Consider the following 19,182-nt stretch of genomic DNA (forward strand, 5'->3'; position numbering starts at 1 on the left):
GGGTTATAGGATAACCTTCGTTCTGTACGACAAGACGCGACGCCGGAAGCCTCATTACTTTTACCAAACGGTTCGTGCGTTTTGCTAATCTGATTGGCCACTGACGTTTCTGGTCATGTGACATGTGCGCCCAATTGTGTGACGGCAAGTTCTTTGGACGGTTAAGCTTAGACGCTCTTTCGAAGTTGGTTAAGGTTAGAGTTTGTCTTAGAGCATGGCGATAGAACGCCAGCCCTGATTCCAAACTCTAACCTTAACCAACTGCGAAAGAGTCGCCTAAGCTTAACCAGTGATAAACTAGGCGTTAGGTCGTTTGCAGGCTGTTCGACGCGGAAATGGGCTAAGACACTGCTCGTCATGCGATTGGGCGCACATGTCACATGACCAGAAACGTGCGTGGCCAATCAGAGCGCAAAACGGGAACGCGGAAACACGAACCGTTTGGTAAAAGCATAGACGCGAGCAGGAAGGGTACAACTCTCACAGCTGAGTGCGTGTATGCTTTACCCAACGCAGTTGTGTTTCCGGGTGAGAGTTTTGCGCTCTGATTGGCCAAGTCATGTGACATGTGCGCCAATCGTAGGACAGCAAGTTCTGCACCTATTTCCGGGTCGAACAGCCTGCAAACTACCTGGCGTTCTATCGCCATGCTCTAAGACAAACGCTAACCTTAACCAACTTCGAAAGAGTGCCTAAGCTTAACCGTCGAAAGAAGGGCAGGCGTTCTATCGCCATGTTCTAAGACAAACTCTAACCATAACCAACTTCGAAAGAGCGCCTAAGCTAAACCAGTGTAGACACTTGTGGTCCCACGATTGGGCGTACATGTCACATGACCAGAAATGACCTGGCCAATCAGAGACGCGGAAACACAACTGCGTTAGGTAAAGCATTCACGCCAGCTGAGTAGCCCCTTTCGTGACTGTGATGCAAGCCTTGCTTGAATACAAGTCTTGCATCACAGTCACGAAAGGGGCTAACACTACAGCTGAGTAACAATGGTCATAAAACAGTGCTGAAACTTGGGTGTTGCAGTGTTGAGTGCATAGTAAGTAAAGACATATAGTATAGCAGGGTGCATGATAGTATATTATATTTTTTTTATATAGTAAAAAAAAAATCATTATTATTTCAGATATTCACACCACAGACATCGATCCTTAGGAGGGGGATTTCGTTTTTTTTGCAGAGCCTGCACTTAGTTGACAAAACATAGCTTTCTAGCTTCGAACACTGTTCCGGGGGACCACATTTTTACAATGACAGTTTGTTCATTCAGTTATGAAAACATTTAATTATTTCAAATCCCCAAAGTTAGTAGTTGATTGATTGATTGATTGATTGAAAACTGTATTAACAGATTGCAGAATTGGTACAGTACAGTACAGATCAATACATACAATTGTTAAGGGGATGCAGACCAGAGAAAGACTTTCGTCTTGTTTACACCAGGGTCCCCCATTTTCAATTCATCATAACATATGACACACACGACATACAGATACAGTACTAGTAGAGCTAAACCTTTAAATGTTTCACGATACAGTATGTTATTATGTCTCCGATTATTTCCATTCCATCATCCTTAATGTGTACAATTGACCAAATATGTTTGCCAACCAATCTTCTAAAATAAATTAATAATTTTCCGGGTTACGTTTATGGGCGCAATATGATGACGTAGAATGTAGGCGTCAATGCTGTGTCTTTTGTGTTTATCTTCTGCTAGCCACTGTTGTCTACAATGGTTCTGATATGGATATAACGTTACTGGTTCATATGCATCACGTGAACATGGACTGGCTAAAATATTAGATATATATCCGCTGCACATAAATGCAAAGATGAACAAAGGGTGGCTGGAACTTGAGAGTGACCCAGGTGAGGAAGCTCAAAGCGAAATCAGGCTAGCAGCATTACCGTTATACACAGCTAACTAGCTTACCACCTAGCTAGCTACTAGTACTCTTACCTACTGTGAATGATTCGTTTGCCATTTGCTATTGACGTTAGTTACTGTACTACAACCGTCGGTTGGCTACTTACAGTATGCTTCGATCGTGTTAGCAAGCACGCACGTCAGCTTAAAATACAGGTAGCGTGCGTTAGCGAACAACTCGAACGCATCAAATCCACTACTATGGCCATGATGATGATGATGATGATGATGATGATATACAGTCGGGTTAAATCCACAGGGGATCTTTAGGTCCAGGGATTGAAGGCGCCGTGCGGCGTAGATGTGATCTGTTTAGATCACACGAGGTTAGGAATGTATGATTCTCGAAAATCTATTTGATCACATTGATTAACTTGTAATGTATCCTCGCTCGCCTCTTTGAAGTACCGCTGTAGACTATAGCTAGTTACGTGTCAATACAACACGGTGGCATTAATTATTCATTGCACGTGACAGTGCAGCGCTTATATTTTTCAAAATATACTGGCTAGAGCCAAGTTGATCAAAGATACAAGTGCTTGGGACTTCTATTTTGAAGAGCAGACTAAATGTTAATGTACAGTTTCTACGCCAAATGTATATACACTCCTTTTCTGGACACTTTTGTATCACAAACAGTACTGTATTTGCAAATCTGATATGTCATAAATGTATAGATGTAGCAGTACTGTCTATCTGTATGTCATGTATGTCATATATGTTATGATGAATTGAAAATGGGGGACCCTGATGTAAACAAGACGAAAGTCTTTCTCTGGTCTGCATCCCCTTAACAATTGTATGTATTGAGCTGTACTGTACTGTACCCATTCTGCAATCTGTTAATAAACTTTTCAATCAATCAATCAAACGTGCCACCATGCAATCATGTATGTATGTATGTATGTATGTATGTATGTATGTATACAGTGGTACTTCAGAGGCGAGCGAGAATACAAGTGATCCAATTGATTTTCAAGTAAATTCATAACCTTCCCACATGTAGAGACCTAAATCACTACCTTGCAAGACGCCTTCAATCTCTGGACCTAAAGATTTCACTATGGATTTATTCCCGACTGTATCTGACCACGGGGTTATACAGGGGGGTCTAGCAACTACTATTACATTAGCTTGTGTAACACTTCAGTGTGTGCAGTTGATGTTGGCTGGAACAGCGGTTCTCAGCCTTTTTTACGTCAAGGACCTCCGCGTTGTTACTTATTGGGCCACAGACTCCCATTTGATGATAATAATCATAACAATACACTTTATTTCTATAGCACATTTCATACAAGAATTGCAGCTCAAAGTGCTTCACAGCAGTAAAATAGACAAATGGTCATCAAATAGACATAGAATGAGCATAACATTGACAGAATAAAAACAATTCATAAAGTGCTGATGTAAAAATAGACATAAAATGAGCATGAAATAAAATAGCTCATTTACAGTAAAATAATCACAGTGTGGATGTAATGAGTCTAACTGGCAGAATACATTCATCGTTTTGGTGCATAATTAGCAACAACTGCATCCCTGATTTTCTTTTGGCTGTTGCTGGGAACCTTCAATAGTAGTAGTCAGAAGTAGATGATCTTAGTGTTCCTGGGGGCACAAGGAAGTTCAAAGTGAGTCAGAAGATCTTAAAAATAACTTCTACTCATTGCACTCACTCAGAGCATCCTGACTGCTAACATCACCTTTTGGTTTGGGAATTGCACTGCACACGACCACTGCAGAGTGGCTTGATCAGCTGAACACACAATTGGAGGTGGGCTTCCCACTCTCCAGGACATTTACTCCAGGTGTTGCAGGGCCAAGGCTAAGAGAATAGTCAAAGAGTCTAGCCACCCAAACAACTGCCTTTTTGCACTGCTGCAGTCAGGCAAGCGCTACCGGAGTCTCATGGCCAGTACAGAGAGACTCAAAAGGAGCTTCTATCCCCAGGCCATCAATGTGGACTCTATGCAACACTAACTCATCCATTCTACACTCATTGCACACAACATCCACATGTGCACACTCACTTTAAACATTCACCTTTAACATTCACTTTAGACACTTTAAACACTTTTTAACACTATACCATATTTGATCTATTTATTACTAACCTATTTGCACTACCTCTCTACCTCATTTTGTTTTTGAATTTTGTACATTTTAGTTTTGTATATTTTGTATAGCGTACTTTGTCTTTATTCTTTTTCCTTTTTCAGGAGGGTCATACAGAAAGAAGCATTTCACTATCATGTACATGTACCTTATATCTGTGACAAATAAAACAAGACTTGAAACATAGTTGACAAGAGAATTGGCAATATGTAGCTTAGTTGGACCTGTTCCATTTAGGATTCTGTAAATAAGAAAGAGGAGCTTAAAATCAATTCTAAATGTTACTGGAAGCCAGTTTGGAGTAACTAACTTGATGAGATGTTTTGTTCTGTTATATGGCAATATCCAGAATGTCTATAGCTGAGACACCAGTGGACACAGTAAAACCTATGATCAGAATAGTCACTGGAAATAGTGAAATTAAACTATGAGAACTAGTGGGCTAGCAGAGTCAACATCACCACACCCACGTTCCACTTCCAACATGCATGGTTTTGGGAAAATGTGTGTGTTCATTGAACACAGTGGAAGCATGCTGTTGGAAGCAAATAAATGAATAGGTATAAGTGTCAGTAATTCAGGATGTTACTTTAAGTAGTAGAGTATTGCCAGATTAGAAACAAATAACAAAAAAAATAGGTTATATTAGCTTTAGGTAGGCCTATATCTCATATTGGCTTTGTACTATGAAAAAGTTAAAGGGGCACTTCCCCCAAAAACAACGCTGAATTGTTTTTTCATCTACATAATTTCTTGCTGCTATAATTAACACAACACAAGGATTCAATGTCCCTGATGACATCACTGGTAGTCATATTCAAACTTGCTTACTCTCAATAACTGTCAAACTAAAGGAATGTGTGCAAAACTTGGATGTGTCTGAGATTATGTGCAAAATAAACTAGCATTGTTTTTTGTGCCCCTTTAACAAGCACAAGTAGTGGTGATGAGGTAAGAAGAATAACATCAGGAGGAGCCTATAGAACAAGACTGTGAAACGAAGGAGTAACAACTAGAATATAGTCCTAATGGACAATTATGAATTTTCAGAGCTCCAATGTTTTCAATGCCTTTTTATTTGTATAATTGTATAACATTAAAATTCTGGCTTTTGTGGCGATTGCAGGACTGTTCACTCTCCTGGTGGAAGATTTTGGTAAGTGGTTCAAATCACCCTGCACAACCAATATGAATGTGGTTGCAATATGTGTTACTTATTATCCCCATTACGCCGGCTAGCGCATAGGGCAGCAACAAAGTTTCTCCACTTGCATCTGTCTTTGGCCATCTTCTCTATGGTCCCCCAGCCCTGGTGGTTTTGCTGGAGCTCCTTTATAGTCCTACGCCATGTCGTTTTAGGCCTCCCTTTCTTTCTTTTGCCTTCTCGGGTCCAGTGTAATGCGACTCGGGATTGCATTGGTGTCCATTCTGTATATTATGTATAGTAACCATATGTGTTACTATACTTTATATATAATGATATATATATATATATTCCCGCCGCATATAGGCCTATATCTATCCACACCTGTTTGTATTTACCACACACATAGTCATTTTACATATCTGTAGAGATACTATATCTGTACATATCTTTGTACAGTACTCTTACTAGTTACGCTGCTGGCCAGTATGACTACTACCATACTGTCTTTACACCTGTATCACTGTACATATTATACTACAACTCTGTACATACATCTGATTAGCACTACACTCTGTAGTACTAATTTGTATATTTTGTACCCAGTTTAATCACCTGTACATTGTATATTGCTGTTGCACTTTACTGCTAAATTCTACACTCTGACGACAAACTTATTTTTGTTGTACGGTACTCGTGCTGTATAATGACAATACATTTGAATCTAATCTAATAATTTGTCTTTATTGGACTCACAGTTAGTGAAAATGGAGCTAATTGGATCCCTCTAATGGCTGATTGCTAATATTGAAACCTTTTGTGTTCTACTCTAGGTGTGAAAGGTGTCCAAGTAGAGGAAATATATGATCTTCAAAGCAAGTGTCAAAGGTATGTGACTAGCTGGCCAGACAGTGCTAGGCATGTCTGTTAAGATAAGATAAGATATTCCTTTATTGATCCCCTTGGGGAAATTCAGGCATCATAGCAGCATGGGGGAGGGGTGGCGGGAGTACAGGTATGGGCATGGTAATAGTAGAAGACATAAATACAGGCAATACAATTCTAGTACAGTAGTAAAGTAAATTTTTAGTTTGGCTAGGCATTGTAGCCTGAGTGAGAACTACCCGCACAGGAACACTCTGAAGGAAATAAGGCTTACATCAACCCTAATGTATCCCGCATGGCTGTGCCTCACAAAGTCTCCAACATTAATCTTCTGTGTGCCTGAGATCCTGAGGACATTCTGTTCTGTAGACACAAAAGAAGGTACAATCAGGCTTTCTGCTATCAGACGGTGGAATGCTCTGCCTTAGGAACACTTGGACTTACAAAATCAGTGTCATCATGGCATTGTCTGACGCCCACCCTTCTCCGCCTCACTGTAGTCCTTTGTAAAGCAGGAAGCTGGAGTGTGTGTGCGGTAGTTTAGCACTCTATCTCTGGCCTGATGAGATATACAGAGCTGTCTGGGAACGCGTTCGACTCTGTAGAAAAGCAGCTTTTCAACAAATACGAGACTTAAAGTGGAATTCCCCCTTTAAATTATTTCTTAAAATGCACTTTTATATACATGCTTTTATGTTATTTTATTGATGCTGCTAAGATATCTTTATCTTACCACACAAAGGATGGTGAATTGACCTTAAATCTATTCTATAAGTAAGGGTGGATGATGCACTAAAATCACAATACTTTCCCCCAGGACGTTATATCAATGCACTGCCACAGAATATCCATATTCTTTTAAATTCATATCTCCATGCTATAAATGAACTGACCACATAATCATAGAACTGTATGAAGTTGCAAATTGAAGCAGGTTTTGGAGGAGGATCATGTGTGAAGGTTTTTTCTTTTTTTGTTAGCTAAATCTAAAATACAGCCAGGAACAACAACAACAACCTGCACTCCTCCCAGAGTCTAGCTTCTGTTGCTGCTTCTAGATCCCCTCCCGATATAAAAAAAAAAAGAAAGAAAAAGAAGACATTAGCTTTGATGTAGGAATGTACTGATACCACCATTTCATCACAATACCAATTTTGAGTAAAACTTTTCCAATATCAGCCGATACAGAGTCCCGATCTGATCCATCGCGTTTACTGAACAGTAGAGTTTGAGGTCAGAGATATAGAACACATTTTTCTCCATAAGCGAGATTTAACATAGAAATGCAGCAAAACAAGTTACAGACTGTTTTACAGATCCTACAGATATGGGTATCAGACCCATATCCCATACCGGTATCTATTTTAGCCTGGTATCAGACCCATATCCCATACTGGTATCTATTTTAGCCTGGTATCAGACCCATATCCCATACTGGTATCTATTTTAGCCTGGTATCAGACCCATATCCCATACCAGTATCTATTTTAGCCTGGTATCAGACCCATATCCCATACCGGTATCTATTTTAGCCTGGTATCAGACTCATATCCCATACCAGTATCTATTTTAGCCTGGTATCAGACCCATATCCCATACCAGTATCTATTTTAGCCTGGTATCAGACCCATATCCCATACTGGTATCTATTTTAGCCTGGTATCAGACCCATATCCCATACTGGTATCTATTTTAGCCTGGTATCAGACCCATATCCCATACCAGTAGCTATTTTAGCCTGGTATCAGACCCATATCCCATACCAGTATCTATTTCAGCCTGGTATCAGACCCATATCCCATACCAGTATCTATTTTTAGCCTGGTATCAGACCCATATCCCTTACAGGTATCGGTGCATCCCTACTTTGATGTATTTACTTCACACTTTGAATAGCCACTAGCTAGTCCATAGCCTTGGGTCAGACGGTGCCGCTCACACACGCTGTCCCTCTCAGTCCCGTCTACGGCTTCATCTTCCTGTTCAAATGGATCGAGGAGCGGCGCTCCAGGAGGAAAGTGTCCACCCTGGTGGACGAGACGTCTGTCATCGATGAGGAGATCGTTAACGACATGTTCTTTGCACATCAGGTTAGTGTCTCTTTTATAATTACTGTATATGTGGCTGGAATATGACACATCCGTGTTCCCATAACAACAAGGGTATTATTTTTACGTGTGGCAGATTTTGTCAGTTTTTTTTATGTTACACTCACTACTTCCAGAAATCAAAGGGATAATTTTTCTGACCAGAGCTGACCTGTCGCTGGCTAAGGATTTGTTTGGTCAAATCTTATCAGGTCAACCTTTTAACCTTTTACCACTCAGTGTGGTATCTTAAAGTGACGATGTGTATTTTCTCTATCAATTAGTTATGTTCTGGAGTGTGTGTAGTATGTACAGAACAAATCGAGACTACCGGTGCTTCAACACACCGCTCACTTTCACTGCTCTACACCCCAATGGTCCGGTGTGACCTGCTCGGTCAGCCCTCTCAGAATACCAGACGTATGCCTAGAACGAATTAGATGTAATAGTCTCTTCAACCCCACCACCAAGATAGAATTTGCTCTGCAGAAAGTCTGCAAAAAAGGACACGGTTTTCTTTCCCCACAATGTTTTTTATTGTCATTTTCTTCTGTTTACATCCCATTCAGAATATGTATTATGAAAACATTACAATCCAGGATTTGAAATATTAACATCACAATGACATTCATCCACATTCACACACATTCAACCTGCAGTAAATCAATTAAAATTAAAGTAATTATAAAAAAGTGTATATATATATATACTAAGAGTCATTAGTATTCTATCATTTCCTTTAAAATAACGCCCACGCTTCCATTTTTCATGGCAGACATATATCTGTATGGTTCCCAGAGTTGAACAAAGTCTTTCTGCTTTGCCCATAGTGATGTAAGTCAGTTTTTCCAGACTGATACAGTCTGAAAGCTCCTTTATCCACATTCTCAGTGTCGGAGTGTCCGTACTCTTCCAACATAGTGCGATAGCTCTCCTGGCCTGGAGGGAAAGCACACTGTTAAGACGGAGGAAAGAAACACAGACACGGTACCGCTCGCAAGCCAGCAGGGGGCCACGATTATACATTGTCACTTTAATATTAAACTATAGACTTTTGACCCGCTCGTTTTGGACTTCCGGAATCGCTTTGATGTTGATGTTTCTTTGTCCAGCTGATACCAAACTCCTGCGCCACCCATGCCTTGCTGAGTGTGCTTCTGAACTGCAGCGGTGTCGAGCTCGGCACCACCATTAGTCGCATGAAGGCTTTCACGAAAGGCTTTAGTCCAGAGGTAACACACACACACACACACACACACACACACACACACATACACACACACACACACACACACACACACACACACACACACACACACACACACACACTCTTTCACACAATGAGGTGTCCATAGTTACCTAGAACAGTGGTTCTCAACCCTTTTCCTGTAGAGGACTCCTAAACTGATAGACATTAGGCCTCAGACACATATTTGATAAGATGTTATCACGGGGGCCCCCATCTGAGAAGATTTCTGTTGTTAGATATGATTAAAGGTGCTATAGATAACATTCAGACACTAGATGTCGCACTGCAGCACCAGCATGTCATTTATCCAATCATGTGCATTCCACGTGGGAAGTAGGGGGGGGGGGTACATGCATGCAGCATGTAAACAACATTAATTTTGGACCTGCAAAATATTTAAAAATAATTAATCCATACTTTGGGGGGGGGGGGGCAATACTTTTATTCTGCATCTTTATTTTAATTTTTAAATTTCTTTTTTAGCGTTTATCGCTTTATTCTACTGGGCAGTCCAGTAGAGAGAGAGAGAGGAGGAATGGGAGACAGAGTGGGGGGAAGACATTCGGCAAATAACGACGGGTTCGGGAATCGAACCCGGGTCGGCCGTGCCGTGGCTGAGCGCGCTATGTGGTTTTCTGCATCTTTCTAAAAGCTCTGAGTGTATTCTTTTTATTATACGATTACTCTATATATCATTTTTATAAAATCATTCCATTTCCACAACTGTCTACTGTAGCTGATGAGGTAACAGAACTGATCAGAATAGTCACTTCAGTGTCAGTCAATGCATATATTCTCTCATTGGACTTAACTTCCATTGAATTAAATTGTTAAATTAAATAGTGAAAATATTCCCACTTGTTTCTAGGCACCCCCACATTGAGAACCACTGGTCTAGAAAGTACATCACTTTTAATCAGTTCATTGTGTATTCTTTCTATTATTGCTTTTATTATTATGTTGGATTGTGTTGTAAATACTGTGTTTTACTTTTAATGCTTCTGTTCTAGGTGTATTGTCTGTCTCATAACATCTTGCCAAAAGGACTCTAGTTGCGAATTAGCCAGCTGGCTAAAACTGACACATTTACAGAAATGTTTATCAATGTGTACTGTCCTTTTAAAAAAATAAACTGAAACTGAAACATTGTGTTTTATTCCTTGATGTTGTGGTTAACATGATATTTTGTGTCTGTCTTCCAGAGTAAAGGCTATGCTATAGGAAATGCTCCAGAGTTGGCCAAAGCACACAACAGCCATGCCAGGTAGGTTGGAGTGAGTGCCATATAGGATAAGCCATGCCAGGTAGGTTGTAGTGAGTTACATATAGGATATAAGCTGTGCCAGGTAGGTTGTAGTGAGTGACATATAGGATATAAGCTGTGCCAGGTAGGTTGAAGTGAGTTACATATAGGATATAAACTGTGCCAGGTAGGTTGTAGTGATTTACATATAGGATATAAGCTGTGCCAGGTAGGTTGTAGTGAGTTACATATAGCATATAAGCTGTGCCAGGTAGGTTGTAGTGAGTTACATATAGGATATAAGCCATGCCAGGTAGGTTGTAGTGAGTTACATATAGCATATAAGCTGTGCCAGGTAGGTTGTAGTGAGTTACATATAGGATATAAGCCGTGCCAGGTAGGTTGTAGTGAGTGACATATAAAACGGTTGGTTACGTATGTGACCACGGTTGTCTCAAGCAAATGGAGTGAGACACAACTCACTATGGGAGTAGCTTCCTCGTATGCGATTGGCTTGAAGTACTTATACACGCCTTATAGGCAGAAAGAATTGGCCGGCACCTGAGGAGTCCCACCCATCCCCAACGTATATTACCTTGTGCTGGCAGCCTTTCCTTCACAATGATACAGCTCTTCAAGACGAACCAACATTGAGGGGCACTCTAGAGCTGTGTCTCACTCCGTTTCCTTAAGAGAACCAAGGTTACATATGTAACGGCCGTTCTCTTTCAGTCAACTCTGTTCAACAGGTCATAAAAAACAAACTTCAGATTCAGACGTCTCAAAATTAATTATTGAGGGTAGTCCTAAACTGGCTTCCGGTCAATAAAAGGATAATTCATATCAAATTAGGTGTTACACACAAGATAGTTCAAAATAAGGGTCCTAAATATTTCTCCAATTACTTCAATCGCTTCCGTGACAATCATTCATATTCCACTAGAAGGAGCAGTACAGATTTTATAATTCCAAAATTCAACACAGTAATGGGCACGAATACCTTTTTATATTCTGTGGCATTGGAGTGGAACAAGCTTCCAGTGACCCTGAAAAGCATTGAAGAGGGGGGAAGCTTTAGACGTGCCACAAATAAATGGCTAGCCAGTGTAATGTAGGAAGGAGAGGGTAGGGTGTATCTGTCTATAGTCTCTTGTTAGTATGTGTAGGAGTTTAATACAGGTAGATGCTGATGTTTTATTACGATGCTCTATAATAATAATTATAATGGATTGGATTTATATAGCGCTCTTCATGACACCCCAGTGACCCCAGAGCGCGTACAGAGTCCATTATTCGTTCATACACAGTCACAGTCATACCGGTGGTGGTAAGCTACAATTGCAGCCAGAGCTGCACTGAGGCAGACTCACGGAAGCGTGGCGAATAATCATCGCCTACGGCCCCTCCGACCACCACCAACATTCATTCACATGCATACACATTCATACGAGGCAAGTAGGTTAAGTGTCTTGCCCAAGGACACAACGGCAGTGGGATGGACATGGGCTTGAGCGGGATTCGAACCACCAACCCTTCGATCATTGGACGACCCGCTCTACCCCTGATGCTTTTTTGTTGATGTCTTTTTTTTTATGGTCTGGCAACATATTTAGCCAAAATATGTTGCCAGAACATACAAAAAAAGAGAAGAAAATGCATTCACATGCGCTTTTCAAGAATAAAAAAAAAAACACTAGACTTAATGGGAAGGGTTTGCTTGTGCATTTGAACACAGTTCCATGATACGTGGCTGCGTTGTGCTGAGAAAGAGGCGGAGATCCGCTTCTACTCTGAGGCGAGATCTGTATCTATTTTTTTTATTAATGTCAGTGCCAAAAATCTGGCCTCACAGAGGTATGTTGATGCGAAGGGGACAAGCTTTCTCAGCGCAGCATTACACAACACTGGGTACTCGTTCCGGACTGATATCCAGAACGTTGCGAGGGCCTGTCCAGTGAACTTAACTTTCAGTAGCTTGTCACAAGAAAGATCAATGAGCGCCTCCTGCTCAGACAATGGGAGGCCTGTTGCGTCATGTGTAATGAATGGATCTTGGATCCAGTTGTCCAAATTGTCCGTGCTCTCTCTTTCGGGAAAATTGTTCCGAAATTGTTCAATGAGCCCTTCTATGTGGCTACAGATGATGGGCTTCGAATATTTTTTTTGCAACATTCTGTTCCTCCAAAAAGCCATCAAGCAGAGTAAATACCCCAACATCTCCGCTGATTATCCTGGAGTGCCACAAACGGAGTTTCTTAATCCAGCTCTCCATTTGAGCTGTGAGTCCAAACAGGTCTGTGTCCCGACCTTGTAGTCCCAGATTCAACGCATTGAGGCGGTCAAAGATGTTGGCTAGATATGCCAGCTGTGCCAGCCATTAATTATCAGCACATTTCTCTGCCAATGGGTTGTTTTTGTCTGCAAGAAGAATCTGCTCTTCTCAGAGTTCAAAAAGGCTTAAAGCTCTCGTTAGCAAGGATATCATAACACAAAACACACTGTGGTCTCGGGTCATCTTCTTGGCCAGTCCAAGTAAATCCATATGCACGGTATTTAGGTTCATAACTTCTTTTACTCCGTTTAGTTTTAGTAGTGCTGGTGTTGCTACTACTAGATTCTGCCTTTCTTTTGCCAGCATTTGGAACACATGGCCAACCGGCACCGCTTCTGACAACAAACCTATCCATTGTGAGTGTCCAGGTTACACACAAAAGACCAGACATGCGCGGGATGTAGTGAGATGTGTATCTGAGTTGGGCTTGTCGGTTTTATTTTTAAAAATTTTGTTGCCAATGAGCAACCCCATTGTCGCCTACCCGCGACCCGTAGTTTGAGAACCGCTGCTCTACATAAATGCAGTCCTCTGACTGGGCATAGGGCATTAAGCCTTTGTGGCTCCTCAGAAGTGGAGGAGGATGAAAGGCTGAGAACTCAAAGGCCACCCAGCTATATAATCCCTAGGCACCTTGGAAACGAGCTGCATTCCGGCATCATGTAACCTTAGCATCAGCCTGGGCACATTGCATGCAAGATGGGTGAATGGAGAATGCAGGAAGTTCACCATTTAGTGGACACCAGAGCTAGGAATAAAACGTACCTTGAACTATACTTCCTGCAGTGGCTCAAATCATTACACAATGCCTGCAATACCAACGACAAATCCCAAAACGGGACTATTGGCTTAGCAGAAAGGCTCAAATGCTGCACTCCCTTTTTTTTTTTAAATGCGACATGCCAGATGTTGTCAAATCCTATATGGTAGGCTGAAATGGCTGCCAAGTACACTTTAAATGTTACTTGTCCTTTCGGACAAGTTATGTTTTTGTAGGTTTTTATTGTTTTTTTTGCTACCGGGCAGTCCGGTAGAGAGGGAGAGAGAGGAGGAATGGGAGATAGATCGGGGAAGACTTTCGGCAAAGAACACCGGGTCCGGGAGTCGAACCCTATGCGGTGCGCCACTCGGGCGCCCCGCCAAGTACACTTTAAAGGCCAACATTGTGGGAAATGCGCTTACCATCTTCTCCAGAGTCTGACAAGAAGATGATACCAATTTCCCCTCTGTGCGTTCAGTAGGAAGCTATACGGCTGCAAGCTAGCCTAGCTTAGCACAAATGAATGGAAGCGGATACAGACCAGCTAGCCTAGCCGTTGGCCAAAAACACCTCTCCTGGAGTTTTAAGCTAGACTAGTAGCTTCTATTAATTTGTGCCCAGAATTAGCCTCTTCCCAAGGCACCACTCTGATAGGACTCTCAATAGGAGATATCGCAGGACCTTAGCATGTCTTACCATGCTTTTTGTAAACTTTATGTACATTATACCTGTTATGTCTTATTCTTATTACTTGTATTATTGCACAAATGTCGTATTCTCATTCCTATTCTTATTACTTGTATTATTGCACAATCGCTGCGGGCATGACCCCCCCGCATTTCACTGTATGCTTGTATGCCGTGACAAATAAAACTCTTGACTTGACTTGACTTGAGATATAAAGAGTTTAATTCCAATAGGAGATATAAAGAGTTTAATTCCAATAGGAGATATAGAGTTTCATTCCAATAGGAGATATAGTTTCATTCCAATAGGAGATATAGTTTCATTCCAATAGGAGATATCATTCCAATATGAGATATAAAGAGTATCATTCCAATAGGAGATATCATTCCAATAGGAGATATAAAGAGTATCATTCCAATAGGAGATATAAAGAGTTTCATTTCAATAGGAGATATCCTCCACACCAATTCTGACAACATAATTTCTGGCACAAAGTAATTAAAACATTTTTGTGAATGCATCTGTGTTTTGGAAATATTGATCATTGGTCGTTTTTCAAATTCCAAAATGGATTTATGGCATTGATTTTCTTTTGGTAATGAAATCCTCCATTGCTGTATGTTTGGAGGCATCTCTGTCGTAGAGAGGAAGAAACATGATTGCTTGGCGTTGCTTCGGTTCAGTCCCCAGTGTCCTAAGGAACCCCCCCCCCCCCTTCCCTCTTGTTTCCATGGAGACCGGAGCCCAGGCACCTGCCGGAGAAGCAGAACGGCATCAGCGCCGTACGGACCATGGAGGCCTTCCACTTCGTGAGCTACGTCCCCATTAAGGACCGCCTGTTCGAACTGGACGGACTCAAGGCGTACCCCATCGACCACGGTGAGGCCCCCGCCGCTGAGAGAGAGTCCTGTCCTTTTATTCTGTCACACTTGCTTGTAACAACGGCAACCCCCCCCCTCCTCCCGGAGCGAGGCTCGTCCCCCCCGGTGAACCGTACGGTGACGTGTGACAGGTGTGTGTGTGAGTTAGCTGTAAACGCTACTGCTGCGTCTCCCACAGGGCCGTGGGGGGAGGAGGAGGAGTGGACCGATAAGGCTCGCAGGGTTATCATGGAGAGGATTGGACTCGCTACAGCCGGGTGAGTCCCGGAACAATTTACCACACACGCACAGTCGCACGCGCACACACTCACTCCCGTTTCACACGTCTCCCTCTTTCCAGTGAACCGTACCACGATATCCGCTTCAACCTGATGGCGGTGGTACCTGACCGCAGGATGAAGTACGAGTCCAAGCTGGAGATCCTGAAGAGGAACAGACAGATTGTGCTGGAGGGGCTACAGCAGGTTGGGGCGATATACCAGGAGTCTAGTCACAGACACGCAAGTTCACAGAGGCTCTCTGATATCAGGAGTCTAGTCACAGACACACACGTTCACAGAGTCTCTGATACCAGGAGTCTAGACACAGACACGCACGTTCACAGAGGCTCTCTGATACCAGGAGTCTAGACACAGACACGCACGTTCACAGAGTCTCTCTGATACCAGGAGTCTAGACACAGACACGCACGTTCACAGAGGCTCTCTGATACCAGGAGTCTAGTCACAGACACGCACGTTCACAGAGTCTCTCTGATACCAGGAGTCTAGTCACAGACACGCACGTTCAGAGTCTCTCTGATACCAGGAGTCTAGACACAGACACACACGTTCACAGAGTCTCTCTACCAGGAGGAGTCTAGTCACAGACACGCACGTTCACAGAGTCTCTCTACCAGGAGTCTAGACACAGACACGCACGTTCACAGAGTCTCTCTGATACCAGGGCCCTCATTCATCAACGTTGCGTACGCACAGATATGTGCTTAACCCGTGCGTACGACCATTTCTAAGCAAAGTGTGGGATTTATCAATTTGAACGTGAACTTTACTTTGTGCGTATGTCTATGCACAGCCCAGAGCATGCGTAGGTGACGCCCTGTGGTAGAATATGGGGACTGCATACGGACGGCATAGCTCTCATCAGTTGCATGCATTCGTTTCAACGCGGAAATAAGCTTCTGTGCATTACTGGCGCGTGTTCTGTATGAACCGTAATTCATTATAGTTCATTGTGAAATAGCGACAGTAGTGTAATTATAACGGGCTCATGCGCGAACAATAGGTTGGCTTGCTTGTTTGGCACGGGGGCAGACGCAGAACACCAACCTCCAAACGCGATTAAATATTGTTTCAAATAAAAAGCGACATACTATTATTTTGTGTCATGTTTCCAAATAAGATTGGCCACAACGAAATGCTTTCTACTTCAATTTGTTGGTTAGAATAGATTACCTCGCTCCGTTGAAACTTCACTGAGACACTAACAGTAAAAGACAGTATTTTTTTTTGCACCGAGTGAATCCACTGTCACTTGCTCCTCAATGGGAAACCAACCTAGATTTACCATGAAGGACTGGTTCTGGCCGAACCGTTCGTTATACAAGAATCACAGAGACGTTTCAAAGGTACTCACAGTTGCACGAGGGTTTCGGACACAAATACGGGATGGTTTGAAAGCTCGGCGTTGCTAATAAACATTTAAAATATTTTTTCTAAACTGGTCAACACTGCATTATTTCCGGCGTTGGGTGCATGATGCGCATGCGCTGTGATCACAACCAGGCAGCCAACGCCGAAAATAATGCCGTTTTGAGCAGTTTATACAAAATATTTAAATGTTTATTAGCAACGCAGAGCTTTCAAACCATCCCGTATCTCTGTTCGAAACCCTCGTGCAACTCTGAGTACCTTTGAAATGTCTCTGTGATACTTGTATAACGAACGGTTCGGTTAGAACCAGTCCTTCAGGGTAAATCTAGGTTGGTTTCCTATTGAGGAGCAAGTGACTGTGGATTCACGAAAGGGGCAAGGGATTCAAGTTCGCGTTTTTATTGATCACATAGGCAGGCTATACATGGCGTATAGGCTACATCATACATGGCAGTGAGATTCATTGTTCTTGTATATGCTCTCGTATTATTGTTTATATAGGCTACCCAATACTGACATCTAGAAATCATATGCAGCAGGTAGAAAAAAGACGGGAAATCCGTCGCGATTTGGAATAAAATTGAGGAGAACTTTAATCCCTGGGTATTAATCGAACAAAACGGGAAAAGGCAGTCATATTCCAGCACTGTCTTTATTAGTGTTTGCGCTGCCCAGGCAGCAATGGTTAATGGATATCATATCCGACATCACCGTACGTGTACATGTCTGTCAACCTGTCTCGTATTTCTCCATAACACCCTTCCCTCGGGTCAGTCCACTTTTCCACATTTCATGGGGGTGTTCCATTACCGTATATGGTTAATCGGGGCGGTTCTGGTATGCAAATACGTGAAAGTGTGCACGAGCCTCAGCGTAGGAGCAAGGTGATATTTATCATGACAGGTGTGCGTAGGACCTGTGTACGCACGTGTGATAAATCCCGTTTTTTTTGTGCGTGCACACATTCTAAATTCTGTGCTTACGTATGGAAATAGAACATTTTCTAAGAAAACTTGATAAATGAGGGCCCAGGAGTCTAAACACAGACACACACGTTCACAGAGTCTCTCTGATACCAGGAGTCTAGACACAGACACACACGTTCACAGAGTCTCTCTGATACCAGGAGTCTAGACACAGACACACATGTTCACAGAGTCTCTCTGATACCAGGAGTCTAGACACAGACACACGTTCACAGAGTCTCTCTACCAGGAGGAGTGTAGTCACAGACACACACGTTCACAGAGTCTCTCTGATACCAGGAGTCTAGACACAGACACGCACGTTCACAGTCTCTCTGATACCAGGAGTCTAGTCACAGACACACACGTTCACAGAGTCTCTCTGATACCAGGAGTCTAGACACAGACACGCACGTTCACAGTCTCTCTGATACCAGGAGTCTAGACACAGACACGCACGTTCACAGTCTCTCTGATACCAGGAGTCTAGACACAGACACACATGTTCACAGAGTCTCTCTGATACCAGGAGTCTAGACACAGACACACGTTCACAGAGTCTCTCTACCAGGAGGAGTGTAGTCACAGACACGCACGTTCACAGTCTCTCTGATACCAGGAGTCTAGACACAGACACGCACGTTCACAGAGTCTCTCTGATACCAGGAGTCTAGACACAGACACGCACGTTCACAGAGTCTCTCTGATACCAGGAGTCTAGACACAGACACACGTTCACAGAGTCTTAGCTGATACCAGGAGTCTAGACACAGACACACATGTTCAGAGTCTCTCTGATACCAGGAGTCTAGACACAGACACGCACGTTCACAGAGTCTCTCTGATACCAGGAGTCTAGACACAGACACACGTTCACAGAGTCTTAGCTGATACCAGGAGTCTAGACACAGACACACATGTTCAGAGTCTCTCTGATACCAGGAGTCTAGACACAGACACACACGTTCACAGAGTCTCTCTGATACCAGGAGTCTAGTCACAGACACGCACGTTCACAGAGTCTCTCTGATACCAGGAGTCTAGTCACAGACACGCACGTTCACAGAGTCTCTCTATTGTCTATCTAATGTAGTGGTTCCCAAACCTTTATTTTTTTTTGTTGACCAAGGCACCCCTGAAAATATCTTTCTCCCACGGCACCCAAAAACACATGTTTTGCAACATGTCAGAACACACCATAATTTAGTTTGTAGCAATATTTAAAACAGAATTCCACTGCTGG

The 19,182-nt window shown here is 42.6% G+C and overlaps 1 protein-coding gene across 3 annotated transcripts in view; it reads left to right on the forward strand.

Moving 5' to 3' along the window:
• The first annotated feature begins 1,009 nt into the window (after positions 1-1,009).
• The window catches only part of bap1 (BRCA1 associated deubiquitinase 1), a 53,430-nt gene continuing 35,257 nt past the window's right edge, over positions 1,010-19,182 (forward strand). The window contains exons 1-9 of one of the 3 annotated variants that reach the window (XM_084316010.1): positions 1,010-1,048; positions 5,181-5,210; positions 6,032-6,086; positions 8,041-8,173; positions 9,283-9,402; positions 10,622-10,683; positions 15,178-15,320; positions 15,501-15,579; positions 15,663-15,786. In XM_084316010.1, coding sequence (XP_084172136.1) covers positions 8,156-8,173; positions 9,283-9,402; positions 10,622-10,683; positions 15,178-15,320; positions 15,501-15,579; positions 15,663-15,786 — 546 coding nt within the window. In that variant the 5' untranslated portion in view covers positions 1,010-1,048; positions 5,181-5,210; positions 6,032-6,086; positions 8,041-8,155. Of the gene's footprint in view, positions 1,049-1,741; positions 1,882-5,180; positions 5,211-6,031; positions 6,087-8,040; positions 8,174-9,282; positions 9,403-10,621; positions 10,684-15,177; positions 15,321-15,500; positions 15,580-15,662; positions 15,787-19,182 lie in introns of those variants that run through there. The other 2 variants (XM_084316008.1, XM_084316009.1) reach the window with 2 other exon arrangements.

The sequence above is a fragment of the Notolepis coatsorum genome (assembly GCF_963971535.1).
Source record: "Notolepis coatsorum genome assembly, chromosome: 6".
Lineage (NCBI taxonomy): Eukaryota > Metazoa > Chordata > Actinopteri > Aulopiformes > Paralepididae > Notolepis > Notolepis coatsorum.